Raw genomic sequence first — 21,582 nt, 5'->3', positions numbered from 1 at the left:
GCCATGATCTGTCTGTGTTTCGAACTGCTCGGGCCTCATGGACTGAAGGTGTGACAGATCAGTGAGTGCTGCAGAACTGAAGTGCCATCCATGTGGAGGATGATGCTGAAGCTTGGGATGCTGAAACAGAGGAGGAGATTACAGAGCTGATACATCCCTCTGAGGTGGTATTCCTTGAAGTGACCTTGCTTGGGAACAGAGGCATCCCTTGGTGTGCCTGTGTGTCACAGTGTGAGGAGCTGGGCCAGGCTTCTGCTGCTCTAGGCTGTGTTACCTGAGAGAGAGCCAGCAGCCGCACAGCCAAGATGAAGAGAACGTGGCACCAGTATGTGGCTTTCCAGCAGCAGTGATAGGAATGCAGGAACCCTGGGTGCCTGCATGAGGTGGAGAAGGCAACAGCAACACAGCACGAGGGGTGAATGGTGTGGGACATGGGCTGGGTGGGAGCCTTGGCAGAGGTCCTGAGTGGGGGTGGAGGTTGGATCTGAACTTGATGCAAGGAGAGAAACTGTAGAGGGATGAATGGACTCCAACCTGAGCCGGAGCTCAAAGCTGTGCCAGTCCTTTGTTAGTGCAATATTTCAAAGTTCCAAGGTAATACTGCCCCTTGAGGTGACTGTGCCGGTGGGAGCTCCTTGCTTTTCAGTTGATCTGTAAGCAGTGGGATAGGAAAGGGATTATTGGGAAGGCAGGGAGAGATGAGATCATCCTGGTCGGCTTGTTCAAAGCAGAGTGCTGAAAGATGCTATGACAATTTTGTTTACTTGCATATGCATTTTCCTCTGGGGAGGAGCAGGCAGGTTAAACAAGGGAAGAGCTGACATCTGTCTTCTTTCCGTTTCCATTTATTCTTTAAATAATTCCCACACAGTAAACTGATCTTGCTGCGGTTTCATGCTGAAACTGGAGCTCTGTGCCCGGCGCCAGGCAGTGCCGTGTGGGAGACGGTGGCCTCCAGGAATGGCTTTTAAATAATTTTAAGTTATTAAACTGCGCCGCCTGTGTTCTCTGCTGGCTGTGTTCTCAGCAGCAACACTGGCAGCCAGAAGCAGGCCCTCGTGTTGTTTTGCACTTCTTATCTTGCTAGCCGTGCTTATAACTGCGGGCTTTAAATCTTCAGCAGGACTGTATTGTGGAGGTCCCTCCTTCAGTGGCTGGTTTCCCTAGGAGGCTGCGTTCCCTGCAGCGGGGCCTGGTGCTGGGGGTGAGCCCTCTTTTGTGTCAGAGCAGGCTGAGCCCAGAGCAGTGACCAGTGTGGTAACAGGGGACAGATATCGATTCTCCTCCTTGGGCAAGCACAGGAATAAGGCAGCACGCACTGCATAATCACGCTCTCCTTGTCTGCATTTGTGGCTAGTGGGTCTGACATGGATCCATTGTGCCCTGGGGGGCTGCACTTCTGCTTCCAGTTCAAGGCAGATCAGTGGGGCTCTGACACGGCCATGCAGGGAGGCCAGCTGCTGTCTTTGCTGTGTTTTGGCCACAACATCAGGAATTTAAGAATAAGGCAGGAAAAATGAGACCTAAGGGAGCACAGGAGGGGTTCAATTGAAGGGGCACGTGGTGCTGGGGTACCTCTCTTGGGAGTAGCACCCACGGGCTCAGCATGACTTTTCAAGGATGTTTGCTCCTGTGCTTTCACAAGTGTCACATGCAACTGAGTGCCAAGTTTAATGCAAGATGGAACACAGGCCTCCAGCTGTGTGGGGAGATGCTATGGGGCAAGCTGCTCTCTCTGGAGCAGTGTCCCATTGTTTCCTATGGGAGAGGGGACAAATTATCCTAATGTGAGGCCCTTCTGGGCAGCTTTTGCAGTTTCATCTACAATTTTCAGAGTGAAAAAAATACATGCATTTTTTTAATGTCCAAAGCCCAAAGTACTTCTCTTGTTTTATTGGATTCCATAACCTAAAAAGTTATTTAAAACTTATGTGTCTCCTTTCTAGTCTAGTGAGAGAACGTGGATATTAATGCTTGAGGGGGATTCCCTCCCTCCTGCTCACTAAAGAAAGCTCGCCTTGTCCCAGTGTTTTTCTTCTGCCTGTCTCCATAGAAAATATTTGTGACAAGGGGTCTGCTATTCATTATAAGCTCCCAGCAGAGAAAGATCAATGAGACTTTAAATAAAACAGCTGTGAGCTAGTTTGTCATTGAGCTATTGAGGTTAGAAGCATTTCTAACAAGAATCCATTGGAACTGCAGGGTTAGGGCCTTTGTTCCCTTTTCCAGGAGTCCCACAGGGGCACTCCCTGGCAGTAGAGCTCTGCCCCAAGGCTCTTCCAAGGTAAATTCTCTGGTGTGGATGCAGATGTGAACCTCACTGCTATTCCTCTGCCAGCAGAGCATAATTACTGTATGGTTACACGGTCAATGAAATTGCAGCTGGTTTCCCAGCAAGACCTCTCAAAAGATTAGAGGAGACAGGGTGTCATATATATTTATACATATGTGTGTGTGTGTGTGTAAGTTCTACTCTTCACACTCTGTGTTTTACCTGTGTAAAATAACAGCTTGTTCAAAGTCTGTTGTGATGAGAGCTTAATGAGTTTGCTTAATTTAACCTAAAAAGGAGGTGTAAACCCACATGTGATGGGACACATACCACCCTGCTGAGGCTGGAAGAGCACACGAAGGCAGGAGAAAAGCACTGCTGGTAATATAAACACGAAAAACCACACACAGTACTGACAACACTCCAGCATTCTGCAAGGGTTTTGCTGTGACATCTCGAAGATATCTCAAAGTAATCTATACCACAGCTTTGCTACATCTGGAGTCTACTACAACACGCACAACTTTGTGCGGTATTTTTTCCCATCAAATTCTCTTCATGAACTGTATGGGAACCGTATGTGTGTTTGAGCACTCCTCTGCCACATGAAAGCTATGAGGTTAAAACATACCTTACTATCATGAGGCAGATCAGCGCTTCTCCCTTGAATACCATATGTGTAGACAAATCCCAAAATAGGTTTTAGCTGATTCTGCAATGCCAGTTTATATATAGAGTTACTTTTAGATTTAACTCAAGGCTTTGTACACTGTTACTGCTTTCCAGATGGGTATTTCTGACCTTGTCCTGGTGGATCAGCCTTCCTAAACATAGCCTGCCCCTGTCCTTGCAGATTTTAATCTTGTTGAATCATTGCTTTTCTTTGTCAGACTCTTTCTGAATTGTCTTCTTGTCTTCACAGTGCTTGAATCTTTCCTCAGGCTGCCTCTCCTTCATGTTTTAGCACTGCGTGCTCTGATCTGCTTAGAACTGTTAATGCAGGTGCTGAACAGCCCTGTGCTGAGCAGGGCTTCCTCATTCTGCAAAGGAGTTGTCCTTGAATTTGTCAAGGAGCTATTCTGAATGCAAATGCTGAAAAATTTGTGCTTCTATCATACAGTGAATTCTATCCTGGCATCTTTCTGTTTGCTTAAGAAAATGCCATATATGACATAGCACTGATTTTTTTTTCCTACAGCCAGGTTTAACACATCTCTATTTTTCCCCTTCTCCATAGATTAGTAATTCCAATAAGGAGCATTGGATTAGTCTGAAACAGCTTGCCAAGGGCCTGCTTGTAGGTGTGAGCAGCTTAGCAGCTTAATGGATGAAAGTGCTTATACGTTGATTATTTAATCTTTTGTTATATTGCCGCTCTGACCTCTCAAGGCAAACTTGCCGATAAAAGCATCACTGCACCTACTGGCAGCGAGGTACTCAGGGCCATGCTACAGCTTCCTCAGCAGTTCATGGGTGACTTCAGTGAGTTTAAGGATGACAAGCCTTACTTCAGCATAGGGGAACCCGGTCCATCCTTCTTTCCTGTATAATAATATATATAACAATTTCCTCTTATTATCGACGTTCTCCGCACCCTTTTGTAAATTAGGCAAGAGCTGCAGCCGACACGGCACGCTCAGCTTTGCACCCCGCGCCCCTGGGCTGAGGAGGAGTTGCGCCCCCATCTCAGCTGTTCGGCGGGACGCAGCCGCACCTGCTCACAGCGGCCCGCGGCTCTGCCCCCGGCCCGCCTCCCCCCCGACCCAGATTCTCGGGGGGCGTGGCCAAGCGCCTCCGCCAATCGCCGCGCGGTGCCGCAGCCGGGCGGGGCGGGGCCCGGACGCGGAGCCGCCTCCATTTTGCGGCGCAGCGGCGGGGCGGAGTGCAGTCGGCAGCGAGCCGCCGCGCAAGGAGCAGAAGCCACCCGCCAGCGCAGCATCGGCCTGCCAGTGTCCGGCGGACTGCACGCACCGGCATCCGCGGCCCAGGTTCGTGAGGGGTGGAGGGCGCGCAGCCTCCCTGCGCAGCTGCAGCGGGTAGCCGGGTCTGGAGGGCTGTCGGCCGAGGGAGTTCCGTTGCTGCGCGGGGCACCTGGCGGGCCCGCTTTCTGCTGTTCCGCGCTCACCAGGGGCTCCTCACGCCGCTGGGTGCGGCCCGCGCCGCCATTTTGTGGCTGAGCGATAGCGTTCGCTTTTCTTCCCTCCGCTTTGGGGCCTGCGCGCATGCGCCGGCGGCCCTGAGGAGGGCGGGCCGTGCCGCGGGCGGGCCTACGCGGGTGCAAACGGGCTCCCGTTGGCGCGGGCCGGGGCGTACTCCACCCGGCTCGTTCCTATTGGGCCGCCGCGGGGGCGAGGCCGGCCGCGGGCGGAGAGCGGCTGCGCGGGGCGGGGCCGTGCTGAGTCACCGGGCGCGGCCGGAGTCCGGGCTGACGGCGTCTCCCGCAGCGAGCTCCGCGCCTCCAGCCATGAGCGGCTGCCGCGTCTTCATCGGGAGGCTGAACCCCGCCGCCAGGGAGAAGGACGTGGAGAGGTTCTTCAAGGGGTACGGCCGCATCCGGGACATCGACCTGAAGAGGGGCTTCGGGTTTGTGGTGAGTGCGCCCTGTCCCGGGCCCCTTACCGCCCCAGGCGGGGTGTGTTGCGCAGGCGTGCGGTGTGCGAGCGGCTCCGTGGGGTGGAATTTCTCGTTTCCACGAAGCCGCTGCACGTGCCAGTTCTTGAGCACTTATGTATTTCGTGTTTGCTGCGGTGGGTTTGCAGGAATTCGAGGATCCGAGAGATGCGGATGATGCTGTCTATGAGCTGGATGGAAAAGAGCTTTGCAGTGAGAGGTGAGCTGCCCCATCTCATGTGCTGCTTCGAACCGACTCGCTTTGTGTCATATGCTTATGAGTTGTGGTTTGTTAGCAGTACTGTTAAAGCCCACTGTAGGCTTTCTTCCAGTAACGAGGAACGTGTAAAAGCATACAGATGCCTGGTTTCTCCTTTCCTCTTTGTCTCTCCAGGGTTACTATTGAGCATGCAAGAGCACGCTCTAGGGGTAGAGGCCGAGGGAGGTACTCTGACCGCTTTAGCAGCCGCCGGCCACGCAGTGACAGGAGGTGTGTATTGCACGGGGCTGGCGCTGTCTGCCATAACAGCTCTGGGTTTGTCTGACCTGGAACTTGAGGTGGAGCACAGCGCCGATTGGTGCCACCTGCCTTCCTAACAACCAGTGACGGGACAGCGGGGTAGCGAGAGTTGCAGAGCTTGTGCAGAATGCTCAGCTCCTTTGCTCTCGTACCCTCAAAGTACACGATGTTGTCTGAGGCTGCTCGGGGCACTTTATACTGGTGATGGTGTTCTTGATGAGCTCACGCCAGCTATTGGCCTTGCTAACGTGAAGTGTGGCTGTGCTGTCTGCAAACAGAAGTCTCAACTGTTTATTTCCCCGCAGAAGTGCCCCGCCTTTAAGGACAGAAAACCGCCTCATAGTAGAAAATCTGTCGTCCCGAGTCAGCTGGCAGGTTTGTTAAAACACGATTAACTATTTTGACTTCATTTAATGGGTATGTAATGTAATTACTTTGTTAAATGATTAATTAAAATTAAATCTAATTTATTAAAGTGTTTATGTAACTAATGTATTTTTTAATAATGTAAATTAAATGTTTCAAATGAAAACTAGTTAACTATAATTTGTAATAATAAATGTATATATTTGAGGAAGTATATTTATTTATTTTCTTGTTTTTTAAATCCATTTTAACCACATATTAAACCCTTTATTTGCCAGCCTATCTGTGTCGTTGGCCTTATGACGAGGAGTGCCTGTGGGTTATCCTAATCGTTCTGTCTTGGTCACTCTTGGTCGGGCCTGGTTGACTTTCCAGTCAGCTCCTACAATGTCACTTGGCCACCTCTAGATCTGTGTTTGCCGGTCTAGACGTAATCGATGCACTCCTTAAAGTGCCACATTGCAGCGATCCCAGAGCGTTAACGAGATCTGATTCCTAAGTTGAGAGCTGTTCTTCCTGTAACGCTTCCGAATAAGAGATCCTGGTCGAAAAGAGTTGAAAGATACGAAATTAGGTGGTCGTTGGAATCCTGATCGCAGTAAAGTGGTCCTTGGTAACATCAAGCATAGCGAATGTCTGGATCCGTCACTAGACTCCTAATAGGGAGGGCGGTGCGATTAATGGCTTCCATCGACTGGGTAGTGTTCGGCAAGTGGGTGGCGAAGAGCCAGTCGGGCATAAATCATGACGGTATCTCCGGTCGCTTAATGCAGTTTGCTGCTTGGCTAGCCTAGGGAAATGTTAATAAAGGTAAAGTAAACTATATTTTTCATGACATATGGGGCACAAAATAATGGTGTTATGTAATTGTAATTCCGTATGCGTGTAAGACTCGTAATATAAATGGAGACTGAAATAGCACAAAAGTATATGGGTATATTTTGCACTCAGTCCAGTATTAACATAAATATATACAAATGTGTTGTTTAGATTTCTCTTTCTCTAATCTATCTAACCTTCATAGACTAATTTAATTTTCCTTAATGTTAAGAAGACATTTATTAGCATTTTGCTTAAAGCAATGTGCTTTTTTCATTTATTTCGTGCCCTGATGTAGATAATTCAATTTCGATAGAGTACAAGTGTGGCAGTTGCCATGTTTGTAATTTATCTAATGTTTTCCCTTCCAATAGTCATTTTTGTTTGCTCTTTTTAAAAAATAACATGTATATAAAACAACAACAACAAAAAAGCAAAAAAAAAAAAAAAAAAAAGCAACTGTATATAAATATATATGTAAGTATTTACTTTCATTTCTTTGCATAACATTATTGGTCTTGTGTTAGGATCTCAAAGACTTCATGAGACAAGCTGGGGAAGTAACCTTTGCAGATGCACACAGACCTAAGTTAAATGAAGGGTAAGCCTCAAATTCTCTTGAAAGCTTTGGAGTAATTTTTGCATGTTCTACACAGATGCCTGGGGAGGGAAGCTGGCTATTCCAGTGCTCAGTGGCTGGAATTCATGGCTTAATTTAGCTTCCCTTTAGACATGCAGGATGTGCAGTCTGTGGTAGCTGGGGAGGGGGATTCTTGAATTTGTGCTTGAGTATACAATGCAGGATGACTACAAGCAGTATGGATGTTTTTTGAGCAGTTCAATTTTTTTTTCTTCCCAGAATACTTCTTAATTTATCTATTGTATCATTTCAAAAATACAACTTGTAGTAGTGAGCTATGTTGACTTTTTTTTTCTGAATTTCTGTAGGGTGGTTGAATTCGCCTCTTACAGTGATTTAAAGAATGCTATTGAAAAGCTTTCTGGTAAAGAAATTAACGGAAGAAAAATCAAACTAATTGAAGGCAGCAAAAGGCACAGGTATGGATATCTGTTGAGTACTGATGGTGAATTAAGAAGGCTTTGAAGTCGATGACCAGACAACAGAACTGGAGACAGCGGGTTGCGTGGTTGCTGTAGTGCTAACGCCGATGCTCACTGTTTCCTCAGTAGGTCCAGAAGCAGGTCGCGGTCTCGTAGCAGAAGCTCATCCAGGTCTCGTAGCCGTTCCCGTTCCCGAAGCCGCAAATCTTACAGCAGGTCAAGGAGCAGGAGCCGTAGCAAGTCTCGATCAGTTAGCAGATCTCCAATGCCAGAGAAGAGCCAGAAGCGTGGCTCTTCCAGTAGATCTAAATCCCCATCATCTGTGGATCGACAGAGGTCTAGATCGAGGTCCAGATCCGTTGATAGTGGCAACTGAACTATAAGTGACTTGCCCTGGGGGCCCTTTTTTAAACCATACTTGCTAAAACTCATGGTAAGTATGTGACTTTCTGAGGGGAAGGGGTTTGGATGGGGTAGGGAGGGAGGATGGCGGGGGGAGGGGGGCTGCGGGATCTTTGTAGATGTGGACCATGGTGGGGAGGGTTATTGACTAATTGTATTAAATGTTTTTTGATAACCCTTTTTTTGCTCACATTTTTTGTGAATGTCTGAAGTGAGTAGTTGGTGTATAGTGCCAGAGCTCTTTATAACTAAAGCAGACAACTTTTAAATTTTTTTTTTTACTCCAAAAAGAGGAATCTGGTATCAGTATGCTCAACTGTGAATAGCAATTCCAAATACTAGTTTAATGTGAGATAATAAACTAACGGCTTTAGGCATCTAAGAGCTCTACATGTGCTGTACATAAAGCTTTATTTCAGAGCTTTTTTTTTTTTCGTGCTTTAGAACCACTGTTTCAGTTATAGGTCAGCAGATTAAGTGCTCAACAGTATTGGTAATAAAACTTCATTTTAAAAAACTTCTCATTGAATACGCCTTGAACTGCAGTAAGAAAATGCCCATTTCACTGCCCTGTGGTAATAGTATTCTATGAGGCACCCTAACTCTTGATACTTAACAATTAAACAGCTTAAATAAAGTTTAAAGAAACGTGTTTGTGCTTCTTGTTTATTCTTACTGTTAATCACGTGTTTATGACCGTGCCTGATGTAGTTGGACAGAGAAAATATTTGTAGATGGATCTGTAACAAAGTGGTTGCAGTGTGTTTTGGGCATTGGGGGAAACTTCTTAAAATACATCACATTGTGCCCTTCCCTACCCATATCTTTCAGGTGCTTATGTTCTGATGGGAGAGGTGTGGTGAGGAGAAGCCTGAGAGAGTTCATAGAAAAAAGTTGAATGTTTGAATTACTGAAGTGTTAACTTACTGTTCAGAGAGTATGAAATGTTAAAGATGGCCGTAACCATCAAAAATGGGCAAGCATGTGTGTGAGGGCACACCAAGCTGTGGATCAAAAATTGTTAGAGGCGTCAGTCCTCATTCTGGAGGAAGAAGAGGATTTTTTAAATTGGCGTGTGAGTTCTGTGGTATCCTTTGGTCCTGCATTTTAATGCTTTGTGAGTTAATCCCGACAAAGACAGTAGCTTGCAATCCCTGTTTTTATCAGACCCTCCTCTGCATTACGGGACAGTTCTTTGGAAATGATTAACAAATGACAAATACTTTTTTTTTTCCGCAGTGCTTTCCAAAGCTAATCCATTTATGCACAAAGCTTTAAAGAGACCCCTGGATCCTAAGATCAGGTCCTAGGGTAAAGAGAGGAGGATCAGCAGAGTGTGGTGGGGCAGGGGGTGGTTTGTGGTGCCTCTGCGGGCCTTTCCCCTGTTCCCTTTACTCTTATGGAGTTCTTGTTCATTAGCTGTGGCAGGAGAGTGATGGACTCTGTTGCTGGAGCAGAATGAAGACCTTTGTTGTACGTGCTTACAACTTTTTATACCCATGCAAAAACCCCTTGGTCACATGGACCAACCAGGCTCTTCATGCGTATTTACATCTGTAGCTGCCAAGCTTCTTTACTCATTTGCAAGGTAATGGCTTTCTTTGTCCCAACACTCCCCCTACTTTATTAATTTGAACAACGAACATGCAACAACCGAAAAAACACATAAATCTGTGTGATCTTTCAGACTCACGGTCACAAACCTTGATATCATCCATCAAACTAAACCTATGAGTTTTCAACAGGTAGCTCTTGCCCCACAAATCAGAAATTTTTGAGGTAGTTGTCATGCTGCTTGACACAGATATTTATCTGGTTGCCTCTGTAGGCTTTGGCTGGGAGGATGTCCAGAAGATGGACACAGTGAAGCAGCAGATGTTGATGGTACAGTCAAAGCAGGGCATTATGACCTTCACTGAATCTGTTGCAGTTTTTTTGTTTGATTGTTTGTTAGTTTTGTAGGGAAATCTATGATTATTTTTTGAAGTTACATGTTTGGAATTATGAAAGCCAGGCAGGTGTAGGTAAGGCATACAGTTGTAAATCTACACACTGTATTCTTAGACGCCAGAAGATATTTGGCCAGTCAAGTTGGATTATACAACCAAATAGAATTTCCTACACTGCCAATCTACTGCACATGAATTCATGTCATTTTATAGCAAATACTGTTCTCTAACTTAGAATGCAGACATACTTTCAATGTTGTTAGGCCTATCTTAGAATTTTCTGGAGCACTGAATAACTGCTACTCCAGCTAAAAGGTTCAGAAAAACATGTTGCAACAATGCCAACAGCTGGAATGAGTGAGTCTCCAAACGCCAGCCTATGTCTCAGCAGCAGCTTTCAGCAGCTCCTGCTCTTATGCGCTGACGATCACCAAGCCTGGAGGTTTGATCCTCTTCTTGTGGTGGTGAATGAGCCACAGGCTCAGGGTCTGTGTGCTCTGCTTCAAGTTGCTGAGCTCCAATAGTTTCCACTAGGACACCTTTTTTTGTGCGGATTCTCTCCAAAAGCCCATCCATATCATCTGTTGAGTACTTGTTAAAATCAGCTGTGCCAAGGTCTTGCAATCACAAGGACAAAGTGTAACTTTTCATAACAGAACTCGACAGATTACAGGTATAGGGGGAGCCCAGCCTGAATTCAAGAATTGCTTCCCTGAGCTCTTTTATAATTCAAAAGCTTATGCCCTCCCATCTTGGGTGCCTATTAGGTCCATAAGTTACAGCGCAGGTGAGAGCCGAATGCAATCTCTGAGCCGTGTCAAAATGCCCCCTCCTACTCCGCTTCTTTGTGGATCCCACGGCAGATGTCAGCATGGATCTGGAGGGTGCATGTCTGGTTCCTTCTTCAGGCTCGCTAGCCTGAGGTCTAAAGATCGTTTACAGCGGCATCCACCACAGGAGGAGTGGTGGGCATTATTGGGACAGTGGATTCCTCATTTTAGCGATTCAAATACCGATCTCCAGGGACCCAAGAGGTCTTTAGTCACAGAGTCTGAGCTCATAGCTGCAACCTACAGCCTTGCTCCCACTTTGTCCCACGTCTGTGTCACAGATCGCAGTCCCTTCTACATCACAAGAGATTCACACCAAAAGTCACCTTAAATAGAAGCTTTCCTCTTCAGCGTGGTGCCTCTGTAAAACCCTTTCCACTATTTTGCAAGCTGCCTCCTGCACTTTTGTTATACTTGTTCCCGTTGTTCCCTGTTTCTCACCTCTGTCCTATTGATGTGATTCTAGCAGTGCAGCCTGGTCCTGCCTCCTTTCAGCAGTTTTCGGGTCCAACTTCCTTTCAGCGGCCCTTGGGTCATGCTTCCTCTCAGCACCCCTGATTTTTGCTTCCTTTCAGTAATTTTTTGGAGACCAACTTCCTTTCAGCAGACCTAATTCCTTGCCACTGGTCAGCTTGAGAGCTGATTATCTCCTGAGGCTGACACTGATACAGGGACCCTGTTTGGGCGCCATTTGTGGCAGGAGAGTGACAGACTCCACTACTGGTGCAGAACAAAGACCTTTATTGTATGTGCTTGCAACCTTTTATACCTGCGCAAAAACATGGTCACATGGACCTTGGTCACATAGACCACCCAGGAGCCTTGTGCGTGTTTATGTCTGGCTCAAGTAGCTATCAAGCTTGTTTACTCGTTTGCAAGGTAATGACTTTCTTTGTCCCAAAAGTTAGCTTTTAATACAGTTACATGAATCAGCTTTTTTGACTTGTTTGACTATGATGGCACTATATCCACGTACCGTGTGCTCTTGGAGTCAAACACTGAGAGAGGCTGATAATGTGGGTGTATGGTAACTGTTGAGTCATGGCCTGAACCACTGATTGAGCACCTGGGAAAAGGATCAGTTGGCCCTGGGAGCACAGGTGAAGGCAATTAGCTGTGTGACCAGAAGGGGTGGAGCCTGGCTGCACCTCTCAGACCCCATTTAAGGGCTGAGTGCCGCTGGGGGAAGGATCTCTGGTTGGAGGTTTGTCCTTGGTGAAGCTTTCTCCTGTGAACCTGGAATCTTCTGATATGGGTGAGCAATCTACTTCCCTTCTTTTGTTGTGCATTTCTGTTGTGCTGATTCTTCTGTCAGCATGCGTTTTTTGTAATACCTTAACCATTGTATTGATCTGTTCAGTTGCTACAGCAGATGACTCAGTTTTGGGAATTGGAAGGTTTCAATGGTTCATAATAGTTCAGATGTTGGATTGCTTTACAAAGTGTGGAAGGAGGGAACCTTATCCTGCAGGAAGAAAAAAGGCATTGACAGTAGCACAAAGTGTATGGTTACCTGCTCTACCTCATGTCAGCTGGTCCTTGTGTGCTTGGATAGTAACAAGTGTAGTGGAAATACTGAGTCATGGCCTGAACCAGTGATTGAGCACCTGGTGAGGAGGCAGGGCCAACCCGGGGTGGGGGGAGGAGGGGGGCTCAGTTGCATACAGTGTGTGCCTGAGTGACCAGAAGGGATGGAGCCAGGATCCTTCGAGGCCTCATTTAAGGGTTGGTGGTGGAAGTGGATGCATCTCATCTGGAAATCCCTGCTGGTGTAAGGACCTTATAGTCCTTCCAAAAGTAAGCGGTTTCTTTCTCTCGTTTCTGTGCCCGCTGCTGTGGTGTCTGAGCAGATCCTCACTTGCTGCAGCCTTGGATGTTGCTTCTATGCAGTCTTATTTTGCTTTCTATTGTGCTACAACAGGTACCTGTGTTAAATGGGACTTTGGTTCTGGCTGAAACCTAGGTGACTGAAGGCATACAGTTAATGGGTGGGGTTTCAGGCTCCCTTCTCTGTGAGAATTATATCCTCTGACTAAATATGAAGTACGTATAGAGTATGTGTAGGGTATATTTAGAGTACTTATGAAATACTTATAACTAAATATGAAGTGCACAGGGTGGTGCTTTGACAGAGTGAGCAGCACTGTGACAGATAAATTCAGCTCATCCCTGCTGTAGGCAGCTGACAAGGTGAGGATGGGACTGGTTCAGAAGTTGGAACAATACTGCATGAGTTACAATCTCAAACCTTCAGTCCCACCACAAGCCAGATGAGAGCCCCATTCACTTCAGCAATGCATCTGCTAGCCTGTACAGCTCCTACTCTGTATGCTTCCTTTTCCAGAATCTGTTCTCATAGCGAATACGAGGGCAAAGCTGGTCAAAGTGGGTGAGAAATTCGTTTGGAAGTAGTAATGATGGGCAGAAGAGCTCTTGCCCACAAGGTACTGCTGAACCAATGCTTGACAACATGATGCATACGGGCACTTTGTTATTAACAGGTGTTGTAAAATGCTTATGCTTCTGGCCATTCCTCAACCTCTCTGTAGGAAGGCTGGAAGATACTTAACTCCTTTTTCCAAGCAGTTTCTCAGGAAAAAAAAAAAAGCACATCCCTTTTTTCTGATTACCTCTTGTCAGTGCACCATTGAGATTTTTTTTTTTTTTTGACTGCATAAAAGAATTAATTCTCTGAGCATCCCCAAAACACGATAACATAATTTCCCTCATTAGCTCTAACCAGAGGCTTTGGGTTGGGAACTTGGCTTTCTAGGCTGGGAGTCAGGCTGGAAAGGCACTGACAACAGATCTGGAGCCTGGTATGGCATCCCTGATGAGGTTGGGAGAGGGGAAAGCAGTGAGACAGAGCTGTGCTGGGAGCTGTTGGGGTGGGTGTGTGTCCATGGCATCTTGTGCAGCCCTGCTGGCATTGCTATGAGAAGACAGTGGTGTGGCACAAGGTGCTGCTGAGTGAGTGAGAGAAGATGTCCTGCTGTGCTGTGTGTGATTCATTTTCTTTTGGGCAGCTGCAAGATTCCCAGGAGAATACAGGTGCTGCCCAGGTCTTATATGTGGGCAAGACTCATGGGAATTTTGAGGAACTGCAGGAGAAAGCTGCCCAGCAATTGCCTCTCTTCCTCTCTCCCTTCACATTTTTCCTCATCACCGCTCTCCTAATGCTTGTTCTCGCTGTGTTTAACTTTTTAATTGTGCTCTGAATGCTGTCAGAAGTCAAGTCAAGTAGCTCAGTGGTTATGAAGTGCCATTGCCTAGTGGCACCCAGATCTTCCCTGCCTGCTCAGCCTTTTAAAATGACAGCATTGAAATGCTTTCACCTTTTCTTCTTCTTTGTGGAACTGTAGAAGAATTCTTCTACTACTCCTGTAATTAAAACCAAACAAACACGCCTGCTACTTGTTTGCTCTTCAAACGCCCCTGCTGGTTCCCAGTAGTCAGAATTGATTCCCAGGAAACATCCCCGGAACCAAGGGAGAGATGAGGAGAGAGGTGGAACACGGGGTGCAATGACTTCACCCTGGCGGGTGCTGCCCAGCTCGCACCACATGAGGGCAGTGGTTGCATGCCCAGAGCCAGATCGCTCTCAGGATGAAAGGCCTCAAAACAGCCTAGCCTCATCTGATCCGTCTCTCAGATCTTTTTATTATTATCATGTCAAATACTCCTAAATTCAAAATATGCTGGGCTTCACAGGATGCTTAACGAGCCTGAGGCACCAAAGGTAATATTTAAAACTAAAACACATAAAAGTTGACAGACCCCTTGCTGGAGCTTAAAGTGAACTCTGTTGTCCATTTTAACGGAGAAGACAGTTAAGGCATCACTGCTTTGTGATTTTTTTGTAATGGAACTTCATCAATTTGCTTAAAAAATAGGAAATGGATTGGGCGCATCTTTCAGGGGTGGGGAGCCAAGCTGTGCTTTTCTAATTTGCAGCTGGGGCTGTCATTTCTTCTATGGTTTTACAGAACTTAGCATAACTTGGATTCAGCCCAGCTGTTGCCCGAAGGCTGTACTTCAGCTGATGTACCTGATAAAAATGGTGGTGTTTTGATTTGTGCCAGATTTCACACTATGTTGGCCCACAGCTTGAGGTGTGACCGTGGCATCTCATGCTTCGCTCTGGTAAGGTTTTCCTGCTGCACAGTTATGTGCTTAGCTACTTTTCCTGTAAGATTTGGATGCAGATGGCTCCACCCTAGCACCAAAACCAGTTCTAGTGTTCATATAGTTCTGTTTTTTTTTTTTGTTTTTTTTTTTTTTATCCTGCTCAGCATTGTCCTGTTGTTCAGAGATTGCTAGAGGTGGATCAGTGCCAACAGCAAGGTGAAAGGGTTGGAGCAGCCTCCCAAGGGAGGGTTACCCTACAATTGTGCCTGTCAGGATTGGAGAAGGAGGGTTTCTGCAGGTGAAATCACTCCTTGCCTTGATTTGTTCCACCTGTGTCTCCCCAAGGTCACAGTTCATTTCTGTAATTTGGGTGATATGGCCCACCTGGTTAAGCATTAAATTCCAGATACATTTGGCTCTTTAAAAACAAGATGAGCTTTAATTTTTTTCTCTAGTGGTCTCCACCATAATTAAAGCAGAACATGATCTGCTTTTATGCTTCCTTCTCAGCCTTTTGATCTGCTCAAATGTTGTTTTTCCCCAGGCTTGTTCATGAATGTGCAAGAGGTGGGTTCTGGGCTGAATGACCAGCAGTTGCTGCCTGTGGTTTGGTCTGGCTCAATGCAAAGAAAATTGTGTGTTTGGGGTGGTATTTAAGTCTGTTTGTCTGATTCTGCTCTGATAGATGGCAAAAGATGAGGACAAATTGAATGGCCTCACCTTGAGATAGAAATCGCTTGCAGGATCACAGAGGCTTACGTGTGATGAGGCCTGTAGCTGTGATCTGGCCAAACCAATGTTTAAGCAGGGCCACTGAGAACCAGGCACAAGTTGCTATTATCTGAGGAAGCTGTAACCTGATGCCATGGTGAGGGATGTTTTCCCCTCTCCTCTGTGCTGTCTTGTGTCCATGCCCTATCTATGGATGTGTTGGCAGTGAACAGGGCTGGGAGAACACCTGGCCCAGTGGCCAGCAGCACTTTCTGGAGGTCTCTTGCACTGCTGGGGCCCGCCATCTGTGACACTGATTGGCCTCTCTTGTGCTGGCATCCTGCAATGAATAGCCCAGTTCCCCATGCCCTGCAGTGGCCAGCAGTATGGCCTTCCTGGTGGCTATGCCCTGTGTCCCAGTGCTGGGCATTTGCTGGCTGTCTGCCACTGCAGCACTTCTCTTGTCAACAACAAGAGACAAAGTTATTTATATATATTTAAATTCCATTTAGCATCCAACAGGCTTAAAAAAAAAAAAAAAAATTAAAAAAAATCTTATGACCTCTCTCTTACGCAATTGTTTGATAGGAAAATAATTAATTTTGCAATTAAGCTCTGCCCAGAACAAATGATGTAAGAACACTGCGTATGGGCTAAATTAGTGCCTGCTGAGATGCAGCGCCAGCATCTGTCTGGGTTGGTGACACTTATTTTAGGCAGCCAACAGAGGGGAAAGCACACCCTTCCACAATGTTCCTAATGGCCTCATGTCTAGTGGGGGCCCACAGAGCACTCAGAACTGTCAGTGTGAGCGTGTGCTTCAGTTGTTTGGCAGTGAAAAACACCCCTTCTCCATTTTAAGGGAGTCATTTTAAAAACTAACTTGGTGGCCAGGTGGCCATTGCTTGTGCCTCAAGGGTGTAGAGAGTTCCAGAGAAATTGTTCCTCTGAAACCTGCAAGCCTGGCTGTGCATGGATGTCTTGGCTTGCTGCTGCTGCCTGCAGAAAGGGTAGCATTGGAGCAGGCTCACTTCAAAGGCAAGTCAAAGGGTGGGAGGGAATTGCACAGACTGTAGAAAGCCTGTTTGTTTCCATGATGTTTTGTTTTCCCCATGGGAAAGGAGATATTATTTATTGTCTATTGTAGTTACTTGTTAACTATGTAATTAGCGGGCCTAGTTTGACCCGCTAGTTTGAACAGTCTTGACTGTTTCTTTTCCTTAGGGACCAGATGTAAAAGACATCTTCATGAATATTTGACAGCTTAGATTTCTTTCAGTCTGGTAAAATGCTGTTGGTCGACCATCGGGACCTTCCTTAAGTCTGAATCTGATCTGTATAGCTTTGATTATTGCTCTTAGTTTTGTGGGAGAAGAAAGCATTGTCTGCTGTTCTTCAGACATATGCTGGACTATGAGTTTTCAGAAAATGCTGTGTTTTCAGAAAATGCTGTGTTTTCTGTAGGTCAGGTGACAAGCCATTTTGATATGAGCTTGGGGGGCTGGTGTGGGGGACAGAAGGTTCCCCAGTTCCCAGTTGTAGATGCATTTCACCTTTGAAGGATGATTTTGTCTTAACCTGAGGTTAGTGTGCATCATTTGTATCCAAGCTTGCTTTTCAAATTTCTTTGGGGCAGGCTCTGTGCTCAGGTGCTAACTCCATAGGTTTAAACTGCCCAGGTAGTAGGAGAGCCTGTTGCTGTCATCAATGCCTTTGCAGGCGTCAACGGAATGTCATGTTAGCAAAGCCTAGGTCATGCTACATGGAGCTCATCCTCAAGCTGCTGACATAGTGCTCCAGCCATCAGCGAAGCCATGTGAGAACTTTAATCTTCCCCTGTGAACAGATCTGGGCAAATCATTTTTCAGCATGCTGACCCTATAACCTCTAGCTCCTTAACCCTGTTTTGACGTCCTCAGTATCTGCGACATTTCTGCTGTGTCCACTTCTGATGGTCGGGCTGAAATTGGAATGGGCTTAAAGTAGGCATATTGGGAAAAAAAACTTTTTAAATTAGCTTTTCTGATTTGATATATAAGTAGTGCAGTCCAAAGCAGAGTTGTGTCAAAGTGCATACCTGACCTTGTAGGACCATGTTAATACTTCAGAGTTACTGAGTTAATAAGGGTGAAAGTGGTGCTGCTGCTGCGGAGCTTGCATCTTTTCTTGCTTCTTGTCTGCTGCTTTGGCATCCTTGCATCACTGACTGTGGTGCCTGAAGATAATGTCTCTGTTCTTTCTTACTCTTGCAGTCTTCTCAGCAAAGCTGTAGATTGCATGTATTAGAAGATCAGTCTTTTCTCTCTTCCACAGGCACAGTAAGTGCTTCAAGAAGGGTATGTCTAAGCTTACTTTGCAGAGATTTTCCCATGAGTCAGAGCTATTGGCATCCATGTTGCACTTACTTATACGGCTTAGGGCTGAGAAGGTCACTGAGCAGGTCGTGGAATCATTAAGGTTAGAACAGTCCTCTAAGAATCTCCAAGTCCAACCACTGACTCATTGCCAACGTGACTGTTAAGCCATGTTCCTCAGTGCCACATCTACTTTCCTCTTGAATACCTCCAGGGACAGTGACTCCACCACACCTCTGGGCAGCCTATGTCACTGCTTCGTTACTTTTTCTGAGTTTTCCCTAACATCCAACCCCCATCTTGCAGCTGGATTTTTTCAGGTTGCTGTAGACTTGTAGATGACCTGAGTCAGCCTAGATCTTGCTCCCTGCTTTCTCGCTGTCTCCTGTGTGGGATGGAGCAAGGACCTGAGGCAACTGGATCTTAATAAAGCATAACGCTGCTTAGCTACAGAAAAGTTTCCTTAGGTTTGGATGCTTGATGATGCTAAAGAATCCTAATCAAATCTACAGCAGAGAAACAGCATTAAGTCACTGGGAGGGCATGTGGTATCATTGACCATTAGCACAGGGAAGAAGTAGAGTCTTTAGTGAGAAAGCAAAGTGGGGGTATGTTAGTTTACAGGGCAGGCTTTTAAAGTTCAGTGACATGGTAATTTTCCTTTTCAGTTTAGATTTTGGAAAAGTGTTTCTTTTTCTCCCACTTACATTGTTCCCTTTGTCTTAAACTTCTTTGATCAAGAAGGCAGGACATGCAGTGGGTTTTGCTGTCTGCTTGTGAGGAGAGAGTCAGATCTACTTCCTTACTCCCCTGTGCCATGGGATATTGCAAAACAATTTTCTGCCCTTATTTCACCTCTACAGGTAGGTGCTGAAGGCATGTTTGCTTCCTGGCAGTGGTGAGAATGAAGACTCTGAAGGGAGATGTGGTACTGGGCTTCACCATGCCTTGATGCCATACTGAGAAGACTGGAAGCCCAGTGTGATGAGGTCAAGATGTGTCCTTCGATGTGAGGAAAGCTCAGGGCACTGTCATGCTGAAGTCCTGTTGCCTCCTGACAAACTGAGATGTCCTTTCTTATTGATGTCAATGGACCACAAAGAGTTCGAGTGGATGTTGAAAACCTTGTTTGTGTACTTCCCCATCTGTCTTTACCTTTTGCAGCTCTTAAGGCCCACTAGCACTGTGGGGTAGTCTGAGTTACTGGCTTCTGGTCTGCATGCCAGCAAAGCTGTGTGCCTTGGCTGCCAGCCCTGTTGCAGCTTTCCTCTTGGTGAGCTCAGAAGCAGCTTGATCTCTGCCTGGTTTGTGCCTGTTTATCTGCTCAGAAGGAAAGGAGAGCCTCATTCCTTGTCTTGACTGTGTTAAAGGAGTCAGGCACATCCATCTTCTGTCCTGTCTCTGGCCACCATGTGTGGAAACTGAGGGAGGTGAATCCCCAACAGTTGTGGAGTAACCAGCTCAGTGAGGAAGTTTCTTCCTGCTCCTAGTAATAAATATCCAGATTAAATGCTGGAGCCTGAGGAGAGGAGTATTCTGATTCTCCAAGTGCATTCCTTGTCTTCCTGGATGTTTTGCTGAGGTTTTGGCTGGCCAAAGCCACATGGAGTTGAGTTCCCTGGCTGAATTAGGCACTGTTGTCTTTTGGTTGCTGCTGCTTTTGCGGACACCTCCTGTGCTAGGTCTTGTCCAAGCACCCAGGCAATTGTGAGCCAAACCCAGCATTGCAATGCTTTTGTCTTGCTTTAATTACAGTGGGACACAATCATTAGCAGCATGTTTTTATTTCCATTTGTTCATTCTGGCAGCAAACAAAGGAAGCCATTATCTCAACAAGGGGATGTTTCAGGAAGTGTTACCGTAAATGAAGTTAACAAGACCAGTGCACAAGAGAGCATCACTGTTCTTTCACAGACAGCAATCCATAATCAGGTTGCTACTCTTTCAAGGGGCTTGCTAGTGAGGCCCACACTCAGGCTGCCCTTTAATCTTGGAGGATCAGTGGATCCTTTACAGACTGATACACTTATCACTGTTTAGATAAACTGTAGTCCAGGTATCCCTGGAAAGGCGTATGACAGGTCTTCAGTGCTGCAGGAAGTGAGGAAACAAAGTTGGATGGTATCCACCTGCCTTATTTTTGGCAGTAAGTTTCTCTTTGGCAAAGCCAGTATAGATCATGCAGAAGACAGAAGGTTGGGCCGGATTTGATCTTGGATAATGGTTCTGAACCTTCCCCACTCCCTGAATAGCAATGCAGAACAGACAACATGCTCTTGAGATGTTCATGCTTCTCTGTCCCTGATAGCCTGGAGCAGCAGCCTCTGTTAACTTTTCTGTGCCTGCTGACTGCAAACAATGTTGCTCTCAAAAGCTGAAGACCTTCCCTTAAAGTTGGCAAAAATGCACTTAAGCAATGGGATGTTTATTGAAACAGCGAAATATTTTCTAAAAGCTCTTTTGTGCAACAGTAGAGAAAAATGGCAAGAGGCATGTACACTGCAGGTCTTTCATTCTTGAGATTTCCACTGTTTCCTATTCTTCTAATTTTAATGTAAGCCTTTTGATCTTTGCTGTTTGCCCCAAAGCTCTGGGCATTAGGTGAGGTTCTCAACTTTATTTTATAATAAAAATGTAAAAGTTTGTAGCCTTCAGGGATTTGAAAAAAGGTTTTGAAAAAAAATGTGATCATAAAGTTCAAGAAACCAGAGTGCAATTAGGAAAAGCTAAAACATTTATAATTTTCTTTAAAAACCAGAAAAAAAACCCTTGTGATTTTTTCTTTTAAAGCTGTGATTCTCTGGAGCCTGACACACAATTTTAGAGTATGTGGGGTTGGCAGTGCTGGAAAGGATGATTTTCTTTGCCCAGAAATGTACATGCTTTTGTACTGCAAGTTTTCTTTATCCGTTATTTTAACCGTTTCTGTGTTTGTAAACTGGGTGCTTTCTGTGTCTGCACTTTCCTGTGTGGGGTGAGACTGCACCTCTACAGGTCGTGATGCTGAGTCCTGTGGAGCCCTGGGTACATGTGTGGGCCAGCCAGCCTTTTCCAGTTGACCCAAGGAGAGCGATGGCAGGAAGGACTTGTTGCCAAGAATCTCTTGAGGGCTCAGAGGTGGTGGTGGGCTTCACTCTCTTGTTCAGCATGGGTGGCTGGGGAGTTCTCCCCACCTGCCCTCTCTGGGGGCTTGGAAAGGACAGGCAAAGGCTATCTTTGTCCCTGTGGCAGATGATAGGCTGCATACCCAATGCAGGTGTGTCTGGCTACATGCTTCATGTCTGCAAACCCAAATCTCAGCTGGGAGAACCATCTCCTCCTGCAGAATCTGCTGGAGGGCTGCAGCCTCCCTTGAGGGCTTGTGAAAGAAGGGACTCCTACAGCCTTGAGCTCACTAGTGCAGCATGGTGGCAGCCTGTGGCCTTCTGCAGCATCTGTTATTATGAGCATCTCCTAGCCTACTGCACGAGGCTGCTCTGGGTGGCATGGGAAGGGTGGGTGCCCCCTTAGAGCCCCACAGGGATGTGGTGGAGGAGCCAGCCTTCTGCACTGAGCCGCT

At 46.4% G+C, this 21,582-nt stretch overlaps 1 protein-coding gene across 6 annotated transcripts; it reads left to right on the top strand.

The window, feature by feature from the left end:
• The first annotated feature begins 4,155 nt into the window (after positions 1-4,155).
• Positions 4,156-19,338, top strand: SRSF5 (serine and arginine rich splicing factor 5). Of its 6 annotated transcripts, none has more exons than XR_006178490.1 (9): positions 4,156-4,260; positions 4,717-4,862; positions 5,032-5,102; positions 5,277-5,372; positions 5,708-5,777; positions 7,115-7,188; positions 7,536-7,646; positions 7,776-8,082; positions 18,887-19,338. XR_006178490.1 is itself a non-coding variant. In XM_042869417.1 (8 exons), the coding sequence occupies exons 2-8, from the start codon at positions 4,737-4,739 to the stop codon at positions 8,023-8,025; spliced, it is 795 nt and encodes a 264-aa protein (XP_042725351.1). In that variant the 5' UTR covers positions 4,156-4,260; positions 4,717-4,736; the 3' UTR covers positions 8,026-8,703. The 6 variants fall into 6 exon arrangements, 4 of the variants coding, with proteins under 4 accessions (XP_042725351.1, XP_042725342.1, XP_042725318.1 ...); XR_006178489.1 differs by lacking the exon at positions 18,887-19,338 and adding an exon at positions 8,883-9,122; XM_042869417.1 differs by lacking the exon at positions 18,887-19,338 and having other exon boundaries at positions 5,711-5,777; positions 7,776-8,703.
• The last annotated feature ends 2,244 nt before the right edge of the window (positions 19,339-21,582 follow it).

This window comes from Lagopus leucura, unplaced genomic scaffold (genome assembly GCF_019238085.1).
Source record: "Lagopus leucura isolate 7727_CA_CO unplaced genomic scaffold, USGS_WTPT01 Super-Scaffold_1, whole genome shotgun sequence".
Lineage (NCBI taxonomy): Eukaryota > Metazoa > Chordata > Aves > Galliformes > Phasianidae > Lagopus > Lagopus leucura.
This window is presented reverse-complemented; position numbering and strand designations above follow the sequence as displayed.